The following is a 19,935-nucleotide window of genomic DNA, read 5'->3' as shown; positions in this document are numbered from 1 at the left end:
TGAAAATAGTTTCGCCACCTATCATTAATCTTATTATCCTTAATTAATTAGTACCTTAGAATTTTACTCTTAATTACATCTATCATTATCTAGGTCCCTACTCTTCCTCTCTCGTCTTTACAAGTCTTTTGGAAGATGTCACTTTTTAAAGTTTTAAAGTACATCTCTCACCCAAGCCTATCTCTTACCTTCTCTTCGCCAATCCATTGTAAAGATCCTTATGAGCTTTAGTTTAGTATTACTACTTTGGTTGCAATGTTTTTAGCAACCTTCTCTGTTGGTTAGGATTTTCATTGCAATGTTTTTAGCAACCTTCTCTATTGGTTAGTATTTTCATTTCAAGTAGTATCTTGTCAAAGCTTTGAAACATACGGGAAATGCTTCCTTTTAATTTGGCCACCAAATTTCCTCCTATTATTGATTTTTCCATGTAATGATTGGTATATTCTCACGTTCCACTTTTCTTCTTCCATCAATTTATTTTTTTTAATAAAATTATTCTCTCCTACTAAATTTTACTACCAAATTTTTAAACACATTAATTTAATTTTCTTTCTTCCATCTCTTAATATAACATTAGCTTTCTTTCTTCCATCTATTAATATAACATTAGCCTATGTTCTACAGTCATCAACCATTAATTAATGTCTATCCAATTGAAGTCTAACAGTAAATACTAAATGGTCCAAATTTGAGGGAAAAAATCTAGTACTAATATCACGTTCTCAGTACAGTATTTTTTTTTTTTTTTAAATGCAAATACTAAGCGGATTAGACAATCTTGATATCCGTACAACCATGCCACGTGCTGATGTGCACGTTTGAAGAGTCACCAACACTTTTTAAAAGATAAAAAGCCAAACTAGAGTACTCAACAAGTTGGAGCAAACCATAGTACTCTATAAGATCAGGCCTGGCTGGCCCTATGTGGTGAGACCATTAGCAAGCAATTGCTCTGCGAGGTCTGTCCTAATCTGCCCAACCCAGTCTGTCCAGCCCAATGACAGCAGTAATTGGGTACGCCGATCGGACCATGCAAGAGGTACAGATTGATGAACGTCGAGGTACTCTTTTTATTATTATTACAGAGTGAATTCCTCCATTGATCCCAGTTGGGCCCACCTGACATGGTGGTGAACCATCGGATGGTAGGGGCCTATTGTTCATTGCACGTGACCTAAAATCAGATTACAAAAATATTAATCACTTGTAAAATGGACGGTAGGACTGCTTTCCTAAAAGGTCAGGTATGGTCCCAAAAGGCCCAAAAAGAAGTGTGAAAGTAACAAAGGATAAATGCCCAAAAGCTCGCGAAGGTAGTAAAAAGAAAAGAAAATACACACACCACAGGCCGCAATGACGGATCAAGATGCATTGCCAGCCGCCCACAAGCCCAATTGGTTGGGATTAGGCCTTCATGAGGATGATGATGGCCTATCACATAGGGGCATGGCAAGATAACTTCGATGTAGGCCCATCATGAAACCATTTAATGACGAAAACAGCCAAGATATAATACAAGGACCAAAAACCCCACACCATATTTCAAGTCATCCATACAAGGGGCACGATCCATCCATTGTGGGGCCTCAACGGATCAATGGCCTCAATGATAACGATAAGAGGAAACATGCAAGAATCATATAATTCATTTCTCTAAATTGCAAAAGCAAATGCAACTTTAGATGGATCCAATTGAATAATCATCAGTGTTCTCTCATATTTATGCAAGGGCACTGTCAAATCTCACAATTCATACCATATAGTAACATCAGTTCTCATCTGTTGCGTCTTATTCTTCTACAAGATGTCACTTTAAATAACCAGCTACCCCAATCAAAACAGCAGCTCTAACATCATTTTAAATTACTCCACCGCAAAAGAAACCAAAGCTCGCCTCGGCTATTAGTTTGTTGCAGCAACCAGCGCCATGTGCTCGATCAGGTCCAACACCCGGTTGCTGGACGAAAGTCATCTCATCTCATTAGTGGTTACCGAGTACATCAAATATCCATGTTAATGGGACGGGCCAGGATTCCACATCCATGGGGCCTGAGCCTCAAGCATAACAATGAGGCGTACATCAAATAGCCATGTTAATGGGACAGGCCAGGATTCCACATCCATGGGGCTTGAGCCTCAAGCATGACAATGCAGCATGCATGTGCAAGATCCAGCTCACATACAAAAGAAATGGACAATTAGGAAGCTCGACCCACAATCTCCCATTCAGTTACATGTGTGGTCCACCACATCACCTAGCTGGGAAGATTTTTGGGCCCTGCCCGAAAGCAGCTTGGATCTTAAATCGCACATGTTGGCATGTATGAGGTGCAACCACAAGGTCCCATTTTGAATCTCCATCTGAAGGGGGAAAAACAAAGGCAAAAAGGATCTGGAAAGTTGGCTTACCTGTAGCCCCACTCGTTGTCGTACCATGAAACAAGCTTCATGAAGGAAGAACTCAATCCAATACCAGCCTTTGCATCAAAGATGCTTGACCTATAAAAAAATCCAAAAGCATTTATAGATAGAAATGAGATAAGTGTATTTACTTACAATCCTACATTTGGCATGCCTGACCATATTAGGAAGATTTTTGTACCTAGTGTCGCCGACAAAATCATTGGAGACAACATCCTCATCCGTGTATCCAAGTATTCCTCTCAATGGCCCCTCCGATGCAAACCTGAAATTGAATTTTACAAGGCATTTTAAGATTAAAACATGCAGCTTCAAAGATCCAAGTGCCACGTGCGCAGATTTGCATGCCTAGAGAACTAGCATGCATCCATGTGTACTGCAAGATATATTATAGGCAACTAGAGATGCACAAGAAAAGTATCAATATATCCAATGGTTGATAATAATAATAAAAAAATGGACAAGAAACAGAAGGATTAGTCAGCATTGAGATTAGAGCATAGCATGAATGACAACCATCAACAAATAAGATATTATAAGGAAAAGAAAAGGAAAAATTAAAATTAAAATTTAAAAAAAACAAAAAAAAAAAACAAAAAACAAAAAACGAAAGGAAAACAGAAATGAACACAAAATGTAGCAGAAAACAAAACCTTAACAAAGATTTGTTGTTTTTTTTTGGTGGGGGGGTTGGGGGGAACAACTCAAATGATACCATGGCAGGCTGTCTATCGAGTAACAATCCCATGAGCCAAATGACATAACAACACCATGACATACACGACAACATCCTCCCAGGCTGTGAGGACTTCTGATCAAAGGGATGCAATAGCATAGAAAGCAGTATAGCACTCACTACATTACTGGTTTAGTATAATATATATGACAAAATAGATTACCATGCATATGAACAACCCCTTAGCTTTCCTATAATTCCCATTTTTGTTTTCCAGACACCCTCAAGGAACCTAAAATACCATGTATTTACCTTACCAATTAGCATCCAAGATCTTAAAAATCAGTTGCATTAGCATCATTCAAGTTGCATAGCATCCCCATTTCCAATTCCCAAGTTTGAATGCTTTCTAAAATTAACAATTCCCCAATAAAAGCTCAAAACTGATTTCATTATGCGACTCTTGGAATGACTTGAACTGCAGACCCTGATTCCCTTCTATTTTGACTACTCGCATGAGCCACAACCACACATTTTTTCAATTGCTTTTCTCCCTCACCTAGTACTTTCTAGTTACTGCTGCCATGTAAAAGGAGATTGTACGCTTACCTCACACGTGCAGCTGCAAATACTGCAAATATGTGTGGCATGACATAGGCATAAAGGATGAGTAGCTACCATTGCCAAAAACAAAATACTAGGAATGAATCTTTTAATTGTAATCTTTTAATTTTTTTAATCAGTGGAAAAAGCTTGAATAAAAAATAAAGGCCTGATTGGCCATTGCAAAAGGAGCCGCATAACACAAAAGGGCCAAACATCTACAGGAAGCATCCCCAAAGTAGAGAGGGAAGGAACCCAAAGCCAACGTTCAAGAGCAAACAAGGAGTTTAACCCTAGCTATAACGGTGGAGACCAGCGCATACAGATGCTATTAAAAATGCAGTGGTGCCTTTCCTTCTAAATAGCCCAAAGTATTGCAAAAACAGAAATATCCCAAATCACTTTGTACTTCGTGTGAGGGAGTCGAATGCTCCAAAAGCTTCAAAATGCCGTTGAAGAGAATGACCAGGCCACTTTGAACTGCTGGAAGCACCACCCCAAACAGCATGGGCATATAAAGAAGTGGTTAACAGTTCCAGCACCACACAGATGTTGTTTTGACAAGCTTCAACAGACAATATAATACCATTTTAAGCAAAATTGCACAATATTCATCACAAAGCAACTTGAGACCATCACTGGGGCTTTTCACAAGCTCATACAAGGAAATCAAAGAAAAAGAAGGGGGGGGGGGGGGGGAGGAATGATGAAAAGATGGAATCCTTCAAAAAAATTTGACGAAAAGATGGTTCATGGAGAACCATATTACCAGTTAGTTTTGGTAATTGAACAAGGAAACATATTTTTCTATCATTTACACCCTGTTTGGTAGACACCTATAAATGAGTTCATATCATTTTAGCTAACAGTAATTGTGTATTAGAGATCTTGATCTCTAATATATAATTAATGTTAACATGAACACATTATGTATTAGAGATAACTACTGTCAACTAAAACGAGAAGAGAACTCACTTTTAAGTGTTTACCAAAGGAGGCCTAAAAAATTATGGGAACTCGTCCACATTCACCATATACTCAGTAAACATCCATTCCAATTCAGGCAGGATCCAAATCATGGGACCCAATTATGGTGATAGAGCATAGCCTGAAATCACATTGACTGGTCAATCCTGGCTATCCAATTTGTGGCCATCAAATGGACAAGTAAAATTATCCAAATCATGGACCCAGTTGTGGATAGAGCACAGCCTGAAATCACATTGATTAGTCAATCCTGGAATTGTGGCCATCAAATGGACAGATAAAATAAACAACTGGGGGTCAAAATTCTACTGGATGAATTCAGATGGTTAAGATCATCCGAGCAGGGTGATTTGGGTATGCTCCATCCTAAATGGCGAAAGCAATCTGAGCAGTCTGAGTTGTGATGAACATGCATGTCAAATGTATAATTGATTCCACCATTCAATGCCTGCCAGCTAACACACAGCATGGTTTAGCCCTTGAACACACACATACATGAGAGGAAGGCATGTTGAAAGCATAGAACTGGAAAGAGAATATGATCAAGCTAAGCTGGAACAATAACCTTTTGGTCTCAGTTAATAGGGCTAAGAATTTACATGAGGTACTAATGAAGTCTACTTTTATGTCTTCAGCGTGTACAAAGAGCACATTCAATATGTATAGTTGCATACTGAGGAAATGAATTTTCATCTATGCATGAACAGGTATAATAAATTAGCTTACTTTATGGCTGCTTTGACATCTTCATATGAAGCACTTTTCTCAAGCCGGCATGTTAAGTCCACAACTGAAACATTTGGAGTTGGAACACGAAAAGCCATCCCAGTGAGCTTTCCATTGAGGTCCGGTAGAACCTTTCCAACAGCCTAAAATTCCAAGAAGAAACATCAGAACTTCATAATGGTTTCAAGCAGGGTTGGTTAAGCTTTGATCATAATTTTGTACAATACCTTGGCTGCTCCTGTTGAACTAGGGATAATATTTTGACCAGCTCCACGGCCACCTCGCCAATCCTTCATTGAAGGACCATCAACAGTCTTCTGTGTTGCTGAGTACACAAACCAAACCTATGTCAACAAAGCATGTCTGCCAATGCATGCACTGATGATAAATGTATGTGGGTATACAACTGTTTCTATGAATACGTGAAAGTATAGATGGGGGTGTGCACATCTGTGCCTGTATGGACAGATGATAGATACGTAAATATATATATATATATATATATATATATAGAGAGAGAGAGAGAGAGAGAGAGAGAGAGAGAGAGAGAGAGAGAGAGAGACCTGTTGTTGCATGCACCGTTGTCATTAGACCTTCGGCAATACCAAACTCCTCATGGACCACCTGAAAGATATAAACATGATAGTTTGTTAGCTGCACAACCATGCAAATTAGCTGCTCACCACTCAGGTTTGCAACTTTGATCACAAACTCAAGAGCATCAACAACCAAATAAATCAACAGGAGGTAATATTTTTTCAATTTCAGAATCCTCGTTCTCAACTTTGGTATGGTAATCAATTGTCATTTCTTTTGTGCTGGAAGCAGAAAGCTGGTAGAATGCTAGATATTTAAAGTGAATAAAATGCAGAACCATATTTTGAGGCATTTTTAAGATAGCATTGGCCTTCGTCAAAAGAAAGTGGTTGGGATAGAAGAGGACGGCATGACCATGAAAAAGGACTGGTTTTGTGGAATGTGGATCCTTTCCAATGATACAGGGAATTTAGAATGAGGGAGAAGAAAAATGACGATGAAGTCACACTATTGGAGGACAGGATCTAAGGGACAATCACAAGCTTCATAATCAACTTGGCTGGTAAAGAAAAAGAACTTCATGGTGTAGCTTCCTCTTAACATACAAAGAAATTGGAGAGAGCACCTATTGATGACAAATGTGACACTGAGATGCATTCCAGTCCAAAAGACAGGATTCAAATCAAACAAAGCAAGAGTTACAATAGAAAGGTTAACGATTCTTTTTTCCTGGGTCTCTAATCATCAAGGTGACTAAATAATGTCATCTAGAGGACATTCAAATTATTCAAATCAGTGAAGATTCACCTTGATTGTTAGAGCAATTCATGAGTCAACAATTACATTGGATGTTATGGTTTTCCATGTAATGAGAGGGCAAATGTGTTTGCAAACAGCCTTGCTAAATATGGTTATGCAAGGATGTCATTTCCTGTTGGTTCTTCTTTGCCTCTGGCATGAAATTATTTACCTTTCTTTCATGTTTTATCTTTTTTTATTTACGAGAGTTTAGACATTTGTCATAGACATAGTGAGTATGACGATTAGCATTTCTGAAGAGGATGAAAAGAGGGGGGGAAAAAATGAGGGGAAGGCTTCGCATGGCACTAGAATATCCCCCAAGGGCACATCTGGGTGCCATTTATAAATTGAGTTCTTTTCAATTTCATTAATATCAATTAAGTGTTCTAGAGACCATAGTTTATATGCATTATTGGTATTATATTTTTAATCCTTACCAAAAAAAAAAAAAAAACAAGTTCTCTCCAATACATTTTTTTATTTTTTATTTAATTGAATTCTCTCTAATACATAATTAAGATTAAGATGAGATGAACTAATTTTTAAGTGGCAACCAAGCAGGCCCTAAGAGTTTCTAGGAAGTAAATATTGCTATGCAAGTGAATGTAGATGAAACATAAAAGCATAGGTATCCACTTAGTCCATTTTTAAATCAATCATCAACTACCTTCAAACAATCAGTTAACTGCAAATGTTAGTCAGCATCCACACTATAAGAAACCAAAGAAAAGTTGAATGTTTATATTGTAACCGACCTTGGCAAGAGGGGCAAGACAATTGGTAGTACAACTTGCATTGGAAACAATGTTCATGCTTGGCTTGTACGTCCTCTCGTTTACTCCTACGACAAACATAGGCGCATCAGCTGATGGAGCTGATATGACCACCTTTTTGGCACCACCCTATGGAAAGAGTGAAGAAATATTAGGCTCCCAAAATAAGTATGAAAGTATTGGTTTTTGATTTTTCTTCTACTTTCCACCTTTTTTCTTTTTCCTTTTTGGAAAAAGAGAGTGAAAAGATTTGCATACCCAAAAAAAGAAAAGGAAAAAAAAAAAAAAAAAGGAATGGATTAAATTGCAGCTATATAAAAAGAGAGTGAAAAGATTTGCATACCCAAAAAAAGAAAAGGAAAAAAAAAATGGAATGGACTACATTGCAGCTATAAAAATATTCAATACCAACTAACCTTCAGATGAGCTGATGCCTTATCCAATGTTGTAAAAACCCCAGAAGATTCAACTACGTACTCTGCCCCAAAATCACCCCATGGGATCTCCGCTGGATCCCTGAATATGATTTTTTTTTTTTTTCTTAAAAGTCAACATTTTGAATTATCATGACAAATAACATAAAGTATTGCAAAATCACTCAAAGCCATATCATAGAAATCAGGCGTATAATTGTGAATCGCACAACATAAACATGTTCCTCATAGTAATGAGAACCTCCTAGTGTGACATATATTTCCTTAAAATAAAATAAAAATAAAAAAGATTTACACTCTTTTATAGCTCTTTGTTGTATTACATTGAATAGACAATCTTACAAACAACTTCATGAATTTTCACTTCTATGCTCGAAATATAAGGGCCTGGTCAAATAACAGTATAGTCAGCATCAGTTGAAAGTTTACAATAATCTTTCACCCTTGAATTTTGATATGAACCTTTCAACCATGCATTATAGGTGTGGGGTCTCAAATTCTCAAAGAGGTATGTTGGGTTTATTATGACAATGGCTACTTCATAACTATTAGTTCAGCTTGTATCCTTCAGAAAAACAAAAACAAAAAACTAGTTCAGCTTGACTGATAATATTGGCACAAAAACTGAACTTGATAATACAGCACCTCAGAGTTTATTGCCTGACTGACTTGTTTTTATTATTTAATGAAGTATCATATGCAAATTTAGACAATGGTTTCTTAATTAATGGTAATCAGATTACAGGGAGTCATTTCCCTCGATTCCACCTTTTCTAGCAATAATAACACTTTACAGACTGAAGACGCAGATTATATTAATATATCCTGAATCTATCTGATTTAGTGAAGTCTTTAAAAGGCATTCAGTGTGTGTGTGTGTGTGTGTGTGTGTATAACAACAAAAATAGGAAGAGCCAATGATAAAATGCAGTTAGTTTGAAATATTGTAGAGTTCAGCACAGTACCTTTTCGATGTGACTGTAATCCGCTTCCCATTAATTTCCAAAGTGGACTCATCCACAGCCTTAATGGTTCCCTTGAAAACTCCATGTGTTGAATCGTACTTAAACATGTAAGCCTGAACATAAAGGAAGAAGAAGATGCATCACCACATTGGTTTCAAAGTTTCAAACTCACAGATTCTAAGAAACAGCCTTGAAGAAAACCATAAATTAATGGACAATGTCCCCCTCTTTTCATAAAATATGTTGCTTATCAAAAATTAAAAAAAAAAAATCCATGAATCGTTTTTGGTTCTGTAACATTTAATGAGCCAAAAACATCATAGACCCAGACTTACTGAGAAGAACAAGATCTAATTGTGCAAAACTACAAGCATCTATATATATATATATATATATATATATATATATATAGCCATGAAATTCCAAACCATTATTCAATGTAAATCTTTGGAGAGATCATCATACTTCTCTGTAGGCCATTACAAATCAAGGTTCCTGATTTTTTTTAATATGAACTGGGATTGATAATGTCAAGAAAAATAGTATTTTACTATATGAAACAGTGTCTGGATTTTATTGAGCCTCAGTCTGCCCACAATGTGGTCATAAAATCAAACTGTTGCAAGTAGCTGGCTCTATGGTATCTATATAAGTCATAGTCATGCAGAATACTACTCACTTGTAACTCTTTTTCCCTGGGGGAAAAGAAATCAGTCACTCAGTGAATCAGAAATATTTTAGGACTTGGTAGTTAAACCATGAGAAAAGAAATCAATTCTCTCAGTGAATCAGACACACTATGAGTCTTGGTAGTCAAAACCATAACTTAGCTATAAGTATGCCTAACGATAAGCACACAGTATACATCATCCAATTAAGAAGACTATATTGACTTGCTCAGCAAATTTTAAATTCTTGTGGATTCAGAAAGTGGAAAACATGAGAATTTCCCTCCCTCACCATGTATTTAGCATCAATAAAAGGATCGTTGACAGCCACCACCTCAACATCATCCCGACTTACAGCAATACGTAAGACCAACCTTCCAATCCGACCAAAACCTGCACAACATGAAGAATCTCAGTAATGAAGAAATAGAAGTTTGCATGTTGTCATTTCCAAATAAGCACATTCTAAATGCTCAAAATATAAACAAGGCTCCAAAAATAATAGTACCGAACAAGTGTCCCAGAATCAAAGGTTAGGGATTTGATCAAACTTTAGGATTTTGGAATTGCGAGTCTGTGACTTTAGAGACAATGGATTGCACAATTTACTTGGTTTACTTTGAGCTAATGTATACCAAATGTACAATTTCTGAGTAGCTGAATACTCGTATAGGCTCCCAGAGTACCATATTACTACTTCAAAAAACCCTTCTAAAAGGAAAACTTTGATGTTCAGCTAGAGTATGATGGATTATATGTAGGTACATCTGAATTAATTATAAATTGCTTACATTGCATGCAATAAAAACGAATTAAACTTTACAAATTATGGGTTCCAGAATAGATGTACCATGAACCAAAATTTGGCTTATTTGATTTTCTGATTATCAGGTTGGTGAAACATTCATTGGACAGTTGAAAAATGAAATACCCAATGCTCCTATTTCTACAATCAAGGGCCCATGAATCAAATTTTAGACTTGTTCCACCAATCTTATTTCAGAACTATGACTCATAAACTGTGGGTTTCAAAATCCTGTCTGTTCCCACATAAACAATTTCTTAATGCCCATGTATCAAGCTTCATACTCTCGCAAATTAATACAATTTCTTAATGTCCATGCATCAAGTTTCATACTCTAGAAAATAACCCCCAACTCTCTCTATTTGGACATGAATCGCCTTTGAGCCTGTGCAACACAGTGATTTCTGCATCACATCCACTCCATCCATCAGCTGGGCCAGCTTTATATTCTATTCCGACTGCTGATTGCCTGTTTACCAAGCTTCATACTCTGATGGAGAATGTAATAACCCCCAACCCTCCCCCTGTCAAGGAGAGGGGCGTCTTTCTAGCCCATACAAGCGTCACATCCTCCATCCATCAGTGGGTCCACCTCACATTAGAACATGAGTAAGTAACATGTGCAGATAGCGAACAAGGGTAAACAGATATAGGCATCATTGACAGGTATAAATTAAGCAAAATAGTTAAACAGAGGCACAGTTCCAACAGAGCACTAGAGATAAACCAAAGATTTTCAACACATTACTGCAATCGGATCTACACCTTGCACCCTCATTGTGTTACCCTTATTCAAAGGCTCTGGTAGTAATCCGTTCCCTCCAAAAAGCTTAAAGAAAACCAAATCACCATCACACTTATCTAACTCATAACAAAGAGAACAAAATCGTACTCACATGGGCCAATAAAGAACACATCAACCATGTACTAACGTTCTACTAGAATTGTTTCATGAACATAACAGGACAACTAATGCCACATGACCAATAGTCTCTAGTCTTTACCTTGAAAAACTCATATCACATTTATCAATAGAAAATGCATAAAAAGGTAAGTGCATATTGTTTTTAAGATTTACAATTGATCATAAACCCAATTTCAATATATCAAGTTATTCACTAGAAGTGCTCACATAAACAACAACGACAACAACAACAACAAAAAAAAAAAAGCAACTGCCTTAAATCTAACTAACAGAATTAAGCCCAAGGTCAAAAGAAAGCGCACCATTTATCCCAATCTTGGTCTTGCTACTGCTCGATAATTCTAAAAAGGATTAAGGGAGGAAAAAAAAAGAAGTTAGGAAATAAACTATCTTTCCTTAATTAAAAGAGAAGTGTAGAATACATGTATATAATCTAGCTCACTTTGAACTTTAGGAGGACTCTCAGTAGCTGTCGCTTTAATGGGCTGAATGCTTTTAGCACCAGATTTCCTTGAGAAATCAGAACAGCAAAATCAGATTTTTTTTATCCAGCCACAAAACACAAGCAAAGGAATTCCATACACGGAAAATTAAAATAGTTCTAGAACTTAACTGTAAAAAAGATGCTTCTCCAGAGAAAACGGAAGACCCGAAAATGTTTGACCAGATCTTAGCAGAATTTAGACTGCGACCAACACCAGAGCAAGAAACCTGAGAAGAGCAAAATTGAATTAAGGAATCGAAAGATAAGGGTAATGGAAAAAACATGCTCGCCCAAGACGAAAGGATTCATATATAGAATACACAAAAGAAGCATCAAATCTCTTCATGAAGCCTCGCTAATTATATCAAAAATCAGTATTTATTATCATTAATTTCTCATCATTGCTCCTGAAATTTAAATAAATAAACTGAAAACCGAGCTCCGAAATCCAACGGCTAGGATTCACGGAAAAGCTATGGAAAAATCGGATTCATTCGGAGATGTGTAGAAACGATGAGAAAAACGAAAGACAAAATCTTCATGGAATTTCTCGCAAGAATATAGAAATCGTCAACAAAACCTACCTTGAAACGATCAGGAGCTCGAGCTCCGAAATCAGATGGCGTGTATTCGTGCGATCCTTCTACGAGAGGCGATGGCGCTGCAGATCTGAGGAGAGCTGAGAACGCCATTGCAACAGAAGCTCCGAGAGAGAGGCACAAAACAAAACCCTAGAAAATGAGAAGATGGAGAAGGATGTAAAACAGAGCGAGCAATGCTCCTTTAAAAAAACCAGTGCCAAGAGAGACAGCTTTTTGGCGATTTATAAGCAGGCGGAGAAACTAATGAACCTTTGTTTTTTTTGTGTCCGCCGACTATGTACGAATCAACAGTACATACACGTGACACACGCATGGATCTGAACCGATAGGAGACTCACGCACGGATCTGAACCGTTACCATTGGGGATGTACCATAGACACTAATCTTCCATCCAAGCCATTCGATCTAAGAAACTTATGCTCTGAATTCTTAACTGTGAGTAATCCAGACCGTTCATCTGGAAGCTTCCGTACCATATGGTTAACGTAGAAAGGATCTCACATATCAGAGATCACTACCGTTAGTGTGAAGGGTGCAGGAAACCTCTTTTATCGACCTTGATTTCTAAGTCACTTTATACAAATGGAGAAATCTCTTATTAGTTGTGTATTTTCGATATGGACCGTCCAATGGTAGGAATTTATACACGGAAGATTGGGCCAACGTTGTGGGAACTTATTTAAACCGTTCATTTTTCAGTCAGTGAATCAGATATTTTACATCATCTGCTACGAGAAAATTATGGTTCGTGGCCTATTCATGTTAGGCGAAGCGGATGAATGACCCGGATCCTCGTACACCACGTCAGACGTGCAGGTGCACGAGGAATGAGTGTGGCGAACGCTTACCTCGTCCAAGCTAGATGGACAGAAAGCGACGTTGGTAGATTTGACGGGGTTAGGTAGCGCCTCTGGTATGAAATCGGACTGCGCACTGATTTATTCGGTACGCTTTTATCGTACCGAGTAAACTATGTTAGGCCCACCGTGAATTTATTTGATTTATCCACGCCGTCCATCCGTTTTTTCAGATTATTTAAATGGTTGATACAAAAATTAAATTATATTCAAAACTCAAGTGGACCACACCACAGGAAACAGTGAGAATAATGATTTTGACCGTTGAAACCTTTCTAGGGCCCACGATAATGTTTATTTGTCATTAAACCTGTTAATGAGATTAAAAGTACATGGATTAAGGGAAAACACAAATATAATCTTGACACATAACTTTGGTGGGCCAAAAATATTTCAACGGTGGAAGTTCATTTCCCACTATTTCCTGTGATGTGGTCCAATTGACCTTAGATATACTTCGCTTTTGGGCTTAAACTCTAAAATTATCTTTTAAAATTGATGGATGGAATGGATCAACTAAATAAATCATGGTGGGCCCCACGGAGTTTACTCTTCCCACTGAGTTACTCGTTACGCAATCCGCTTCCCTCTAGAGCACGTGTCTTCATATTGCTGAGCTGGCACTGAGTACGGGAACCCTCGGAACACACGTCGGAAAGAGGAGTTCTTTGCAGCTGCATCTGATTCTGCCGGATCCACGTCCGCATGTAGAGTATTAGGTTTTCTTTTACCGGGAAATAGAAGGTAGCACGCGGGATCTCCATTTATTGTAGCTTGCCCAAGGGCCAGCAATGTCGGTGGAACCCGACTGTGGGGCCCACCTCAATGTATGAGTTGTATATCTAAACTGTCCATCCATGATTTTAGCTCATTTTAGTTCATGGAATAAAAAATGAAGCAGATTTAAATCTCAAGTGGACCACATTACAAAAATGAGTGGGCATTGAACAGTCATCGTTAAAAACTTCCTAAGATCCGCCGTGATGTTTATTTTCCATCAAACCCGTTGATAAGGTCATACTGACCTTTGATTAAAGGAAAACATAAATATTAGATTGATCCAAAACTTTTGTTGCACAAGTGAAGTCTTTAATGATCAATGTCTGTTATTTCTTACGATGTGGTTCAACTGTGATTTGGATCTACTTCATTCTTTGATTAGTTTTATTAAATGATCTTTCAAAAAGGACAAACGGTGTGGATATACAACACAAACATTTATATGTGCCCCACCAACGTCTCTGGATTCAAAGTTGCAGCTACGTGGCACCCTTTGCCTGAATTTCGACAGTACGCATGTACATTTTGGCGACATCTAACGAGCATGAGCGAGCATCTTCGGGTCTTGATCCAGAGCTGCAGGGACAATCTCAGGTCACCAAAAATTTTGCCACGTGTACGGTGGAGATGCAAGAGGACCACAGTTTTAAAGTGGTCCTGCGTGATACCCATCTGCTCCCTCTTTTTAGGTTCTTTTGTCGCGTTCTTCCCACGGGACGAGGACTTCTAGATTGCCCAATGAGCGTAACAGGAACGCGTTGATTTGGCGCTTGCTTGGAAGTTAGATGAGGAGCGATTAGGCACGTGGGACGAGAAATTGTATTTGTTGGCACGTGACTTTAAGAGTGCCATGCGACTTACTCGAGTGAGATTCAAGTTCTTCTTCACGCCACACGTGTCAATATGGTCTACGTGTGAGAGATCCCTGTCATTCGCCAATAGGAACGATCATCAACATTCTGTTGAAATAGGACCGTGTACTCATTATCAAGGTCCACGTGTCGCTCTCAACCGTTCATTTGATAGATGGATCTTTACGAACAGCCTATTGGGAGACGGCATTTATATATATATATAGGTGCACGTGTACAGTTGCTGAGTTCGCATGGTGGATTGCTCCGTGGATTACTTCGATGAGCAATGAGAGAGTAGATGGCAGAAGCGAACCTGAACGTAGAGCTGTACACCAGCGGAGTTAGCCCAGTCAACCCCTCGACTCAACTCGAAAAAGCGTGACTCGGCTCAAAATGAGTTCAAGCCGTGCATGAGCTGATTTTTGAAGCTGAAAATGAGCTCGAGCCAAGCACGAGCTTGACCCTACTCCACTTGAAGAGTACTCAAAATCGACTCGATTCGGATCAACTCAGACTCGTCTCGGTATAGGGACTAGGGTATATATACCCTTCTAATTTGCTCGAAATGAGAGTGCGACCACCTACATTCTAATACCCCTTCCATCCTAATTTTTGAGTCTTTGCCTTCTCTCTCTCTTTCTCTCTCTCTTGCATTCCCTCATTTTCTCTCCGCTTCCGATCTTCCAAAAATCAAATCTGTGAACGGAAAAAGGGAGAGGGTTTCTCTAGCATTCCCAAATCATTCAAACCCCTCAAATTGTCCATCTCTTTACCAATTCCTCCAGAAATCCCTCGATCCTGATCTAGATCTCGTCTCTCCGGATCTCATCTCCTACGATTAGGTCTTGAATCGTTGAAATCTCATCCTGTTTTCAAAACCCCATAATCTTCTCCCGAGCCGTCTGATCCACGTGTCCTGAGACCACGATGGACGCCATGGACGAGTTGACCCAGCTATCTGAATCGATGATGCAAGCGGCTGCTCTTCTTGCTGATGAAGATGTGGACGAGTCTTCATCAAAAGGTCATCCACTTTCCTCAACGTTGTGGCGCTCAGCAATGTTGTAAGTCGTCCATGCCCTAATTTCTCCACTGAAATGTTTCATGGATTCGATGTTTTGTTCGTGTGGATTCTTGATCTGGCTTTGGGCATCTTGGATAATTAGGAATTGAACCATTCTGATCTGATGCCGATAGCGAATAGAGATTCTACCTTTTGTTTCTACATGGATGGGATTTCCTGTAAAAGCCTTTCGAGGAAGTTCCTGCACAAGGATCCTGGGTGGGGCCCACCGCCATGTTTGTGGGACATCTACTCATTCATCCATTAGGTGAGCTCATTTTAGGATATTCAACTAAAAATGAGGTGTATCCAAAACTCAAGTTAGCCACACGAGAAGAATCAGTAGATATTCAGTTAAAACCGTTGAAACATTCTTGTGGCCATAAAAGCTTTGCTTGAGGCTAAATTTTTAGTATTTTAATTTCATCCCTGTGGTAATGACCTTATAAACGGTTTCGATGGCATATAAACATCAAGGTGGATCCCAAGAAGGTTTCCATAATAGGTATTTCTTTCTCCAATTTTCCCTCTTATGTGGCCCACTTGAGTTTTGGATCCACCTAAAATTTTATCTCGTCCTAAAATGAGATCGTCAAACGGATGAACGAGTAGGTGTCCCAAAACATGGTGGACTGCTTGATGAACCACCACCACATACCAATGTGGTATTAAGGACTCTATGGGGTTGTGAGACACGTATCCTAGCCCGTATCGTTTCATAAGCTTCTGCGGTCCTTCCAGTCGAATTCCGGTACCCGTGATCTGTAACCGACGTTTGCGCGCGATCCTAAGTCGTATCCCGTATTTAACCGTTGAATCTTGATTCCTTGGAGCTCTAGAACTCGTTGGCGGAAGAAGGAAGATGAGATCTCGAGGTGGGTGTTTTCTAGAGTTGATTTGTGTGGTTTTGATGAATTGAGGGCCCACATATGGTGGGATGTTCACTCCTCAAGTATAGGGTTGTGATGTAGTAATAAACTCGGTGAGACCAAGGTCGAATCCCAAGGGACTGAAACCTGTACGTAATCTGAAATTAACTAGAACTAGAACTAGAATAAGATGAAATCTAAATCAAATAGAATTTAAGGAAAAATGGTGAAATATTAATCTAAAACTTAAAGAATTCAGAGGTAGGAAACTAGGATGCCAAGGATCCACTTGTAGCAATTGGGAAGTTACCTTGCACTGATTCAAGGACACAACTGGAATCAGAGTCCTATCTTATCCAGTTGGTAAGAAGAGATTTGTCAAATCTCTAAACTTCTCATGAATCTAATCATCAACAGATAAGATTGGTGAAGATTTGGAAGTGATTCCGTCACCTAACTATGCCCAGGAGACTATGGCAAATAACAGCAATTTACCAATCATGAGAGAATTGTGAAAGTTAGGAAGGGTTCCATCACCCAACCATGCCCATGAGACGATGGCAAACAACAGAGCCTCCTAAGTTCTCAACCTCATAATGAAAAGAACATACTCAAAGCTATCGCAGATCTACTATAATTTGAGTCACAATAAACCATTAAAAGCTAAAAGTATTCCTTAATAATCAAACTAGAATCCATAAGAATTTAATAACCATGAATCAAAGCAAAACTAACACCCCAATCACGCTATAAGCTTCACCTCTTAGCCCTAGTTAAGAGGTTTAACCTAGCAACATGATTAGGCTAAATCCCTTAAACAAAAATAAAATAAACAAAAGAAAAAGAAAAAGAAAGAAGATATGATAAACTCTACTCTCTCTGTCTCGCCTCCTCTTGTATCCACGTTCAAGCCCAAACTGAGATGATTTGCTCTCTTTCTTTCTCTCTTTATAGACATCTGCAAGGAGGTCGGTTGCTGCTTGAGTCGATGGATAGGCTATTTTTAGAAGCTGCCTTCATAACCTATTTACGCAGCCAAGAAGTCGCATGGAAAACTTTCACTTCCCTCACTTCTTTTCCAAAGAAACAACGTCCCTTGGGACATTTTTGGATGGTCTACACGATGGACGGTTTAGATCGGCCATCCGATCACCGGTGACATGATGGACGGTTTGGATCAATGAGATGGACTATGATGGTGGCCCACAACTGCCTGTAAATCACGAACAACGTCCGGACACTGAAACAGGGCCTATGTAAACATCTTACGCTATGATGTTGGTGGGGCCCATGATCCTTGTTGGTTGGAAAATCCACATCTTCCATTAGATTCGTGTCGAAAAACCATTCGACTTTGGATGTTTTTGGATTGGATTTGATTTGTCCCACCAGAGTTCTTATTCTACCGTCTGGCCTGCGTTTGATCAAGATTTTCCTGTGTGTGCGAGCATGGGTTTGGAAAAGCTTCATGTGTACCGTCGGTTTGACCTTTTGGAACGAATGGACGGTCAAGATTGACCGCATGATCGAAGGTGGTGGCCCACTCATCACCCAACGGATGGGCTGCATAACAGAGATAGACTTTCCTTCTCTGTCCGTCAGGAGACGGTCGAACCGTCTCTGCGTTTACTATGCATGGCAAGTGCACTTGTGCACTATGCAACCCAACTCAGGTGGGGTCCACAGTGATGTATATGTAAAATCCTCTTCGTCCATCTGTCTCATCGTCTCATTTAAAGGGACGAGACCAAAATTGAAGCATATCTAGATGTCAAACAGGCCCCACATCAGGTATCAAAGGGCTAATCTGTCCGTTGGGTCACTTCCACAGGGATCTGGGAGCTGAAATTCACCGTGTACGGTTAATTTGTGATCCTCAAGCCATGTATGAAGTTTTGAACCGAACGGATGGTGAAAACCCTGTGATCTCGCATTCTGGACATCTTTCAGGACACTTGAGCTTCAGTTTCTCGATTTTCTCGGATTTCTGGGGTCGATCTTGGTCCCCTAAGGTCCGTCCCTTGCCTTGGTGATTCTAGAGCATTAAATCTATGCTTTTAGTATCATTTTCTAGTTCAGGCTCCTAAATACACCTTGCATCAAAAATACGATTAAAGCAGGGAGTTAAACAGTACCATGTCGTAAATTCAGGCAATAACTGGGGTTTGATATGCAATATTTGACCCTCAACACAACCCTCAACCAGCATCTTGCTAGTCCCGAGCAAAGTATGCGAAAAATAAGTTGAGAATTACAGGATAATTTATATAAACTTGAGTGATTTTTGAAAAACAGTCCAGATACTGGAATTCTAAGATTCATGAATGTTGGGTGGTACCTTCTCCCGGACTAAAGCACACAACAATAAACTTGATAATCAAGTTCGAGGTATTAATCCATCAATCAGAAAAATTCTAAACATTAAGTTCCATGAGTGTATAGTGTAATCTCGGCTTATCATCATTAAAATTCATTTCGCTATTTCATGATACCATTAGTAAGCAACAAGAGCATTCAAGACACCCAAAAACTAAACGTGCCTCATAGATCACTCTTTCATTCTTACAGCTTTTGATTTTTCCATCAAGGGAGAGGATAATTAAATCCGTACCTATAGGGAGCAAACCTATGGTGAAGACCACACACCCAAACCTTTTTCACATATCATTCATGAAGAATTAAATCCACACCTATAGGGAGAAAACCTATGGTGAAGATTTTTCACCTAACCCTTTCCAAAGATTTTTTTTTTTTGGTAGCTAGCTGGGTATTTTCTTTTTCTTTAATTGATCATGACGGACAAAGTTTCCAGGCTGGTTCCTTACATGCTTAGTAATTACCAAGTTATCCCTTCAATGTCGAACTGAAATCTTAATGTGTAAGCGAGATGTGTCCTGTGAAATCATGACTCAATCAATGTTTGAAACTTCTAATTATGGAGTAACAATTCGAACTTAATTGTGAACTCTAATAGATAACTGAATCCTAGAGTCATAAATTACCAACATCACATATCTTGTAATTCTAAGTCAAAGATGACCGTCAAAATCACTTCGAATTCACAAAAAATTCTAGAAAAATTTGTAAATTTTCACAAATTT

The 19,935-nt window shown here is 38.7% G+C and overlaps 1 protein-coding gene across 1 annotated transcript; it reads right to left on the bottom strand.

Annotated features, from left to right (window-relative positions):
- Positions 1–1,631: 1,631 nt before the first annotated feature.
- On the bottom strand, positions 1,632–12,612 carry LOC131221046 (glyceraldehyde-3-phosphate dehydrogenase GAPCP1, chloroplastic-like). Its single transcript, XM_058216137.1, has 14 exons — positions 12,393–12,612; positions 11,938–12,035; positions 11,767–11,834; positions 11,627–11,665; positions 9,887–9,987; positions 8,927–9,039; positions 7,944–8,043; positions 7,510–7,656; positions 5,980–6,040; positions 5,644–5,741; positions 5,417–5,559; positions 2,606–2,689; positions 2,413–2,502; positions 1,632–1,960 (listed from the first exon to the last, which is right to left on the bottom strand). Exons 1-14 carry the CDS (start codon positions 12,498–12,500, stop codon positions 1,906–1,908), a joined length of 1,305 nt encoding a protein of 434 aa, XP_058072120.1. The 5' UTR covers positions 12,501–12,612; the 3' UTR covers positions 1,632–1,905.
- Between the last annotated feature and the right edge of the window lie 7,323 nt (positions 12,613–19,935).

Source organism: Magnolia sinica, chromosome 12 (genome assembly GCF_029962835.1).
Source record: "Magnolia sinica isolate HGM2019 chromosome 12, MsV1, whole genome shotgun sequence".
Classification (NCBI taxonomy): domain Eukaryota; kingdom Viridiplantae; phylum Streptophyta; class Magnoliopsida; order Magnoliales; family Magnoliaceae; genus Magnolia; species Magnolia sinica.
The sequence above is the reverse complement of the archived record's forward strand: the minus strand, read 5'-3'. Positions and strand labels throughout refer to the sequence as shown.